Raw genomic sequence first — 10,265 nt, 5'->3', positions numbered from 1 at the left:
ACCCTGTAGGTGCCTGTGCACCTTGTAGGTGTATGTACACCCTTTGGGTGTGCGCACCCTGTAGCTGCGCGTACGCCCTGTAGCCTGTGCTGGCATTCTATAGCTGTGCGCATACCCTACAGCAGCGCTCACCCCGTGCCGCCGGCAGGGCTGCGGTGCCGCCCGGCGGCCGGGAGCGGTCGAGCAGGGCCGCGGAGCTCCGCCCTCCCTCAGCGGGGCGGGGCAGCCCGTGAAGGGGCCGGGCGGGAGCGGGGCGTGGACTGCCCGTGCTGTGGAGCGGCGGGAGTGGCCGGGCGCGGGGTCAGCGCTCGCCGCGGGGCCGGAGCCTCTGCCCGAGGCCGCGGCTGCCGCTCCTCCCCCTCCCGGCGGCTTAGCCCTCCTCAGGTACAGGGGGAAGCGAGGTCCCCACTCCACTCGCCTCGGTGCCGGGTCGGCGAGAGCAGCCGGGCTCCGGCCCCGGTCCTGTTTGTGCCCCGAAGGTCTGGCCAGGTATGGGCTGTGCTGAGCCCTCGAACCCGGGGCCTCGGCGGCCGGGCAGGGCTCGCCTGCCCTGCCGGCAGAGCGCGGGGGCCCGGGGTCGCAGGGCCCGGTGCGGGCTGCCCCGCTGCTCGGTGCCCGCCCGTCCTCCGCGGGGAAACCTCTCCGGTCCTCTCTTTGCCCGCAGGGAGGCGGCCGACGGGAGCAGCTCCCGTGCCGATGCTGCTGCCGGCCTGGGAATTATGGCTCTACGGGTTCCTCACCGTGGGCTCCCACCTCTACGCGTTCTACGAAGCGCACCAAGTGTCCCGAAGTAAGTGGGGGACGGGGTCGCGCTTGCTCCGGCGGTTCTTCCCGCCCGTAGCTGGCGAGGCTGCTTAGCCTGAGTTCTGCTCTCTACTTAGTTAGTTTTTTGGTTTCTACTTAGTTACTTTGCGAGGAGCGCCTGTGCTCTTCCCAGCTGCCAGCCAGCCCTTTGTGAGGAAGCAGTAGGCAGGTGCCACCTGGGCAGAGAGCTTTGTCCCAGGGCTTTCTTGCCTTTGAGTGCTAGGAACACCCATGGCAATCGTGTCCTGGCAGCTTCCTGTCAAGGAAAGGACGGGGAGACCTCTGAAGCTCAGCTACTCAAATGAGGAAAGTTCAGGCAAGTTGGGTTTGAATTATCTTGTTTTTCCTGGCTAGTCACCTGCAGCCTGTTGCAGGTGGGTGGTTAAGAAGCATCTATGCCTTGTGATGGTGCTTTCCAGGGTCTGAACCTGGTGAGGCCTCAGGACAGCTGGGTGCTCCCTGCCTGGAACTCTGGGTTCTGGGCTTGGAGCAAAGGTTGGGTTGTCTGTGCAGCTGTGGAGTCATTTTGTTTCCAGACACCTGCTTGTGCCTTGTGTTACCTCTTGTTGATAGCTGCTGTGGAGACTTGGTTTGGATTCAGTGGAGCTGTGTAGTGCAGAACCTGTGTGTGAGTGAATTGTATAAGTGGGTCTGTAGGTGGGGTTTTAGATGATTTAAGTACAATTTGTAGATGAAAAGAAGCAGTGTTTCTGCCATGTTGGTATTCTAATGGAAATAAAGGTGGTATTATAAAAGTATAAAAAGCTAGAGAGGCTCATTAGGAAAATATGTACTGCATTTGTTAGGCTTTAATCAGCAAGGTGTTCTACACTAATGACCCAGCTGTCTCTTAAAAGAGCTCAAGGGAAGGAGTGCCAGAAGGGCACTTGCAGAGCGGTGGAGGAAGTGTTAGGTAAGTGCCTACAGGGCTGTCCACCCATGTGTACAGCAGATCTTCTGTAGAGGTGGCAGAATGTGATGGCAGCAGGTTCTGTAGGTGGCATCTCTGAGTGGCTTTTCCCTGCTCTGGCTGTACTGGCCACGCTCAGGTCTGTGTGTCTCTTTTGCTCTGGTGGGAGAAACCGGGCAGTTCTGAAAAAGGGGAATGGAGGGTTAGTGCTGGTTTTATGCAATAGAAGATGGGTCATTCTGTGGTACTGTTCCTGTTGCAAGGGGGAATCAAAGCACAGGTTCTGGGAATTTGCTTTGCCATTGCTATGGGGCAGAGCTGTGGCCTGGTTGGGCAGCTGGTGACATGCCCCTCCCTGGATCTGGGTACCCCCATTGGTGGAGGCAACATGGGAATGTGTTACTCTTGAGCATCAGAGGACCCATCCCTGACTCTCTCTCCTCTGGCTGCTGTGTCCTTAGCAAACGTTTCCTTTTCCCTGCAGAGTATGAAGCTGTGATGGACAGAATGTTTGGGCTGGACCCAGGAACTCTCTTTTGGGGCCTCAAAAAGGTAGGATGGGTGACAGGTACCAGCATCTCTAATTTTGAGGCAATAATATGAACATTGTGTTTTCATACCCATTGCACATCCAAACTTCTGATTTAGCTTCAGAAGTTTGTGGTAACTTGCAGATTTGGATATTTATAGTTAATTTTAGACTCCTTCTGGTGAGGTAAAGGGTTGGCTGGGTGTGTCTAGATCCAAGAATCATAACCAGAGTTTTTTTGCTTTTTTTGATCCCTGACTTAAGTGTCTATCCTTTGCTACATCACTTAATAACCCTCTGTTTTGCTGTTTGGCCTTAAAAGGTTTAATCACCCTTGACACTTCCTGAAGCCTTTCTCCTCTTTTTTTTCCTGTCACTGGGTGATTTGGATAACGTGTAACATCAGTGAGCATATCATTTACTTGGTTGGCCTGTAGTCCAGGATAAATTAAACAGATTTTTGAGTGAAAAGGTCTTAAAGAAATGTGGTTAGTATTAAAAAAAAACACCTAATAAGAAAACAAAAAAACAACTGCACACACCCCCACCCCCTTGCTTGCATTTCTTCAAAAGTCTGTGAGATCAAAAGCAACTAATGTAACTAATATTGAGGATTACTTGTGCAAGACCAGGAATGCATGTGTGTGGAAGCGTTTTGGTGTTTAGGCCTGCCATCACTGCTGGTAAGGGAAGCCATGCTTCAAGAAAGCTGTAAAGCAATTCTTGAACTTCTAGTGAGGCTCTGCATTTGACAGAGGGCTATCCTCTTACCTAATTTAGGTAAAAACCTCATATCACAGGAAACTCCAGATGACCTGACTCCATCTGATTGCAATTAGGCATTGTTAAAACAGGGAGTTAAACTTTTCTTCCGGCAAAATGCCTTTTCACTGAAGTTCTTGATTTTTCAAGGCAGAGCAGAGTTGCTCTCTTAATCCCTCCTGCCTGCTCAGGTTCAGCATCCTTGTTTAGGAGGGGTTTAGGAGTCACAATATTGTCTAAAGCTCTTTTTTTTTTTTGAACTCTGTGCCTTTGGAAATCCAGATGGTGCTGTCTGAGTTCACTGCTTTACTCAATCCAACTGGATTGCTGAAATGATGTTCCTCAAATAGAGAGTTCTGCTGGGTAAAACACACCTAATGTGTTACAGAGGTGTTCTCTTGTCCTGTAAGAACATGCATTTGTGGGCAGATACACATTGTGACCAATTCCTTTCATGCCACAGGACCCCATGGACTTTGAGTGGAGCTACTGGATCGAATGGGGAAGGGAACGTATACTGTGGCTTCTGGCTGGTCACCTGCTGGTATCACAAGTGTCCAGGCTCCTGGTGGAGAAGGTATGCATGGATTTTCTTCACAGCAGGGAGTTTCTGTGACTTTCAGTTTATTCTGGACATGGGAAGCTTGACACTGAGGCCACTGAATGCAGTAAATCTCACTCTGTGGGGTCAATTGTGTGAGTGGGTCTGTAGCAATGCACAGGTTGACTGTGTAGGGCAGTTATCTTAATGTTTGGAGACTTCAGCTGCCAACCCGTGAAAGCCTCTGCCTTGTTGTCAACCATTAAACAGTGTCATTTGACTTGTAGATAAAAGAAGGGTGTAGTTTTTCCTTTCCAAAACTGTAAAGTGATGGCTACTTGGGTTTTGGCGTAACTGTTAGGTGATTGCATGATTATGGGAAATGATCTGTGTGGTGTCACACCTCCTAGTTTGGGGGAGGAAAGGAAGAAGTTATGTTCTCCTGCAAATTAGGGAGACTCTGGATTTCACATGATGCTATTACAGGAACACCTTCCCCTTCACCTTTATGGATACTGTTGGGTTTTTGTGTATTTTCAAATGTGTTCTTAACCTTGTTGATTGTCTTTATCTCTACTGTAGACCCTATGCAGGACTGCACAAGTATTGAGTGCTTTTTTTCTTTCAAAATAACTAAAGGTTGTTAATTTTTCTTTTTCTGACAGTATAAACCATGGTGCTTGATGGTTTATGGAATGGCTGCCTGCTGGTTGTTACTGGGAATCAAGGGTTTTGCTGTCATTTTGTTACATGCAGCTGTTTCCTTTGCTGTGGCTCAGTTTCAGCTGTCACTCCTGACATGGTTGTGCTCCCTTATCTTGCTGTCCACTTTACGCATACCAACTGTGGAAGAAACCAAGGTAACGTGAGGAGGACTAATTAAGCATCAAATTAATTTTGGTTGTGGTTGTCTGTAATAGCATCTACCTTTATGACAGCGTATTGTCCCTTCAGTTAATGTAAGCAGGGTTTGGTTTGAAAAAGTCAGGCAGTAGAGCTGCAGTGACTCGTGCTGTAGCTTCTCCAGTTAGAAAGGTCGTATTTCTTGATCATGGTGGCCAGTGCATTGAGATAGAAATATGTACCTTAATGTGTAAGTGGTATTCAGTAGAACTGGAATATGATAATACTTTACTAGCGCTCTATTAAACACATTTCATATTCTTTGGAACTCTAATCATAGCAATTTGAGGTGCTGCTTTTTAGGGTTGTATATGGGAGTTGCTCAGTCAAGCCTGCCTGTACCTTATTGGTGACTGTGGACTTCTACAGGGAGGGAGACTGTTCCTCTGACACTTTGATTTGTACCAGATGAGTTACTTGCTCACAACTGGTTGATGTGAGCTCAGTTTTGCTCTTTCTCTGGGTAGTACAGATTTTGGAAACACTGTTGCTCAATTCTAAGGAATGTCCTTGTTGCTTTTACTTGGACCAAGGGGAAAAACTGGGCATCTGTTACAAGGTTTGTTTCCAGATGTTTGGGGAAGGGGAGATGAGTGTGTAGGGTCTCTTTATGTGGTGTAGTCAGGTTTGTGCTTGCCCTGAGGAGGAAAGGGCCCACTGCAGTAGGATGTAATCAGCCAAACTACATTTGCTGATGTTTCCAAGTTTATGATGATATGTGTCTGTTGTTGGAAACAAGTGTGACAGTAAGTGTCAAAATCTCAAGGGCTCAGTAACATTTTTTCAGCCTTAAGCTTTCTTAAGAGTGGCTGATTCTTTTCAGATCTAGCATTGTCCCTAGCAGTCCCTTGGCTGTCGGTAGTGTTGTCAACTGATTTGAATATTGTATTACTGGACCAAATCTGAGGGAGATAATGACATTTCTGTAAGAAAAGCTCTCCTGCTGTCATAGTTCTTCACAGCCTAATCTGTTTCTGAAATCAAGTTGTCTCTATGTTGGCTGCAGTATCTGTGGAGGACCTTTCTCCTTCAACAGCCGGTGCTTGTTCATGTGTTTGGTGCTGTTCACTTCAGATTCTTATTCCAGCTGCTGTTAGCTTTAGTTGCTTCTTGCTGATGCTGACCGCAAAAGTTAGGATCTGAGAGGACATCACTGTTTTGCCATACAGAAAATACAGCATTGCACCATCATGATCTGGCTTTCTGTCTTGCAGCGGAAGTGGTACGACACTGAAAATGAGTATTATCTGCTGCTCTTCACTGTGTCAGTCCGCTGCCTCTTCTGCACTAGCTTCAGCCTGGAGTACTGCTGGCATGGACCTACCCAGAAGTCATCCCACTCATTCCCATGGATGCTGGCATATGTGTTTTATTATCCCACATTCCACAACGGACCCCTTATGAATTTTGATGAATTCAGTAAGCAGGTAACAGTGGTTGTTGTTTGGGTGTCTAAAACTATCTTCTACAAAATTTTGAAATCATCGAACAATATTATAGGAATGTGACAATTTTGAGTGCATCATTCATCATTGGGAATTTGGTGATGTCCTGGATAAGACAAACCTTCCTGCCCAAGTTCTTCCACTTCACAGGATGTTTTTGTCTGACATCAGATTCATCCCTTCAGTCAGGGAGCCAGTGACACGCTTTGTTATGTTTGGAAAGTGTTTGTAGTTTTAGCATGCAGCTGCTGGCCTTGATTTTTTTTCTTCTCCGTCAGGTGGAATAAAGTAATGTTTTCAGGATAAGCTTGCTATTAACTCTGAAACAGATTTCAGAGTCACAGAAAACTGATAGTTTGTATTGGAAATTCCTGAAGGCTCCAGTTTCCCCTCATATTGAAGTGAAAACATGATTGTTTACTTGGAGCACTTTGCTTCAACTAGGAAGCTTGTGTAAGACTTACCAATCTTAACAAATGCTTTTCCTAGTCCCTTGCAGGCTGCTTTTCAAGCCTGCTTCTATGTGACAGCGGAAAACTCCATATTTTCTTTCTTTATCGCTTTCCATATTCGTTGGAAAAGGGTTTCAAAGTTTGCAGTGCCTAGCAGTTGATTCAAAGTGAATGATACAGAGTATTTATTGCTGCTATTTGAGAAGACTGCTCACAGAACCCTTTAAATGAAGCTGAGACTGAGATGAGAGTTCCTGCTGAACACACTAGAAAGTGGAAGTTCTGGAGTTGGAGACAGTGAAACTGCCGTATGTCCCAAAGAGTGTACTACCAGTTCTGACAATTGGCATCCATTGCCAGGCAAAAATGAGGCACTGACACTTGATCAGTGGCCTTGCTGAATTTCTGGCTTGAAGCAAGTCATATCATAGCAATTCTAATCATGGGGTTGGAGGCTTGTTGTGCAAATCCCTGTGATAAAATGGTGGTCTTCAAGCTTTCATCTGCTTGGTACAAACAAACCCTCCAAATGAGTGTGCATGTTGGCTGTACTACACGCCTGTGATTGAGGGTCCATGCAGATGAGTTAGTTACTTCTCTTGTATGTGCATTTTTGGTGGCCAGTTAGAGACTGGAGAAGGAAATGTTGCACACAATAATAGATATACAAAATGACTGTATTTTTAGGCAATCCCATGTTTCTGTTGTTTGATCCTATTCTCTTTTCTTGCAGAAAGAAGGTGCAATAATAATATGCCAATGTGTTTATTGTAGTTAGCAGTGTAAGAGTTTGGGGCATCCTGAGAAGCATGTCAACTGCAAACCTTGTCTTATCTGGTATTTAACTTGCACTTCCATTTGCTCATAATGTCATGTAGGTCTTGCTGACTTGGGCAGTGCTACAGGAGAAAAATTAAGAACTGTCTTCAAGTAATCAATTCCCTGGAGTTGTTAAAGTTGGAGGTATTTAAAGAGCAAACAGTCATGGTCTCTGTGTTTGAAAGGGCTGCTGCTTGGAAAACCTTCATAGCTGTGGTTTCTTTAATCTCTTTAGATTATCTCTAGAGGTTAATCAAGTTACAGGAGTTTAAGTCTTGTGTCTGGATTCTGTTCAGGTTAACAGCACTTGACCTTTCCTACAAAAGTTTGGTGCAGTGTGTTTGTGTTTGGCTTCTTGTTGGTTTCTATGGCTTACTGAGATTGAGAATGGAGAAACCAGTTTTTCTCAAGAATATGTCTAGAGGAATTTCCAAATGGTGTAGTCAAAAAGTTCTCAGGATGAGTATTTTGATTAAAACAGTCAGTTATGTGCTGGGTAACCTCTTTGGATTTCTTCTGCAGATGAGGAGACAAGAAGCTTTCAGTGTGAAGAGCAATCTCAGCATCTTAATCGTGGGCATAATTCGTATTTTCTTTTGGTGGGGCCTGGCTGAGCTGATGATTCATCTCATGTATATCCACGCTCTCTACAGTAGTGCTCTGCCTTTGGAATCTGCATCATACTGGGCCTTGGGTGAGTATAGAAACAATAGCAGAAATCTTTCTTCTCTACCACTTCAAGATCCTCAGTCTACTTCTCTTTTATGTCTATCTGTAGATGCTTATGAGTAGTACATTATAGCCAACCACTGTCAGAGAGGTAGGTGCTCTACAGACTCTTAATATAACATGTAGGTGCTTTATAAGCTTAGTTGAATGTTACTGAGCTGCTTCCTAAATTAAAAATGTTCTATACTTTTTTCACTCTAAAGTATGTCTAAACTGTGGTCTAAAGTGTTTCTCCTCCTCGAGTCATAGAAGTGAACACTTAAGAGGTTTTTTTAGTGTGGGGATGGAGGAGGGGAGATGTTAATTATTATTGATCTCCTTCTGATTGATGTTTCTAGTTTATATTCATGTTGAAAAGTAAAAATGACAGAACTCATGAAACTAGTAGAGGGAAGGACTTGGAAATACAGTGATCTGAAAGCAGCAGTCAGTACCTCTCAGTTATGTTTTCCTACTTGGCTTCCCCCACTTCTGCCCTTGCTCAGTCTCCTTGGTATTTCAGTAAAATGCCCAACTGTGAGGAAAAAGTGCTGATAAATGCAGCATAATCCAGCAAGAGCCTTGGGTGATGGTATGTAAACAACTGTCATATGTAGTCCATTTGATTCCTGCCCCCCTTCCCTTCCCTTCCCAGCTCTGTGTATCACCAGGTAGGAGGAACAAAAGAAACTCCAGACCTTAAAACTGGGTTCTGAAAAAGCCTTCGTGATTCCTGAATTGAAGGAGGTGTCTCTTACACCAGGGATATTACACCATAATATAACTCTGGTATGGTCCTGTCCAGCATTTGTTGAAGATTACCTATGAAGAGCAGTGTGTGTTGGAGGATACCTGTGCATTGGACTCTGGTCAGCAGAGGGCAATGTGTGCACTCTGTGCTTATTTGTAGGTACATAAATAAACAATATATATTTCAGTATGATTTTTAGGTATAAAAAAGGGCAAGGGCAAATGGAAAGCAAGAAAGTGAGAGGTTTGCCTCTGTAGTTAATTGTTTGTTCTACTCCTCACTCATTCACTGTTTAGAAAGTGGATTCTGAGTTTTTCTGTTATAAGTGTCAATTCATTGATGAATTAAATCTGTTCACTCCTGGTGTTTGTGTATGTGACAAAAAGCTGGCCACTTGAAAAGGCAGGTGGTGCTACTGAGTTAGGCATGAAATATTCCAACTGTGATGCTACTGGTGGATTCCTCCCTCCTTTCAAGACTACCAATGTTGATTTTAAAGGGGAGCCAGAGGTGAGTTACTTCACAGACAACACTGTAGGCTGTATATTTATTTGATGAGGAAAAAGTGTGTAATCCTGAAAATTAAAATGCATTTTGAACAGATGATTAGAAAAGGTGAAAATACCTCAAAGCAACAGATGGTGAAAACCAGTGTTAAAGCAAGTTTGGACTGTAAAGCTGTCTGACTTCAAGTCAAATGACTATATTTTAATGAGTTGCCTGTGGAGACCTTGCTTTTAGGAGAGGTGTATTCAAAATGTAACCATACTTACTGAGCTTCCTCTTCATATTGAAAGCAGCTGTTTAAAACATACTACAGGGAGATTTTGAAGCAGTTGGTCACTAAAAGTGTTTTTTCTACGTGTTTATCATAGTGATGGGTTGACCTTGGCTGGATGCCAGATACCCATCCAACTGCTCTATCACTGCCTTTCCCAGCCATAAAGGGGAGAGAAAGATGGAAAACAACTCGTAGATTGGGATAAGACAGTTTATTAAAGCAAAAGCTTGTGCATCCAAAAGCAAAGTGAAAAATGACAGGGTTTATTCTCTACTTCCCAATCAGCAGCAATGTCTGGCCACCTTCCCGAGATGCAGGGCTTCAGCACGCACAGGGGTTTCTTAGCAGGCAGCCATTGGAGACAACGAATGCCCCACCCCGCCACCCCAGCCTCTATATCTGAGTTGATGTCATAGGGTATGGAATATCCCCTTGGCTAACCCAAGTCAACTGGGTCTACCTGTGTCCTCTGCCAGAAAGAATACCACAGCACCGACGCTGCGCTCAGGAGTAGCCAAAAAACTGGTGTGCAATCAACACCCCTCCAGCCACCAATGCAAAGCACAGCACTGTGAGGGCTGCCATGGGGCAAACAAACTCCATCCCAGCCAGACCCAACACAATGATAATGATTATAGAGGTCTCCTTAGACTCCAACCAGTGGTAGGCCACTGTTGTGACTTGCTTTAGGGAGCCACTAATATATGAGTAATAAGGGTACTAGTAATACTTACTGGACCCTTATGGATGCTTCTACACCAGTTCTTGTACAGAGCCAAACACCTCTGTTATTTTGCATTCTGTTTTATTAAAACCAGTTACATCAGATAACTGAGTCTTGAGACCAAGAAAGCATCCTG

General features: G+C 45.2%; 1 protein-coding gene across 2 annotated transcripts in view; it reads left to right on the top strand.

The window, feature by feature from the left end:
- The first annotated feature begins 326 nt into the window (after window positions 1-326).
- Window positions 327-10,265, top strand: part of HHAT (hedgehog acyltransferase) — a 149,230-nt gene continuing 139,291 nt past the window's right edge. Inside the window, exons 1-7 of one of the 2 annotated variants that reach the window (XM_050314383.1) lie at window positions 327-489; window positions 665-790; window positions 2,199-2,266; window positions 3,469-3,582; window positions 4,212-4,406; window positions 5,664-5,876; window positions 7,688-7,859. In XM_050314383.1, coding sequence (XP_050170340.1) covers window positions 697-790; window positions 2,199-2,266; window positions 3,469-3,582; window positions 4,212-4,406; window positions 5,664-5,876; window positions 7,688-7,859 — 856 coding nt within the window. In that variant the 5' untranslated portion in view covers window positions 327-489; window positions 665-696. The remainder of the gene's footprint in view (window positions 490-664; window positions 791-2,198; window positions 2,267-3,468; window positions 3,583-4,211; window positions 4,407-5,663; window positions 5,877-7,687; window positions 7,860-10,265) is intronic. The other variant, XM_050314382.1, reaches the window with a different exon arrangement.

The sequence above is a fragment of the Myiozetetes cayanensis genome, unplaced genomic scaffold (genome assembly GCF_022539395.1).
Source record: "Myiozetetes cayanensis isolate MyiCay16 unplaced genomic scaffold, myiCay2020 scf2-11, whole genome shotgun sequence".
Taxonomy (NCBI): domain Eukaryota; kingdom Metazoa; phylum Chordata; class Aves; order Passeriformes; family Tyrannidae; genus Myiozetetes; species Myiozetetes cayanensis.
Note: the sequence above shows the minus strand (reverse complement) of the source record. Positions and strands in the feature narration are given on the sequence as shown.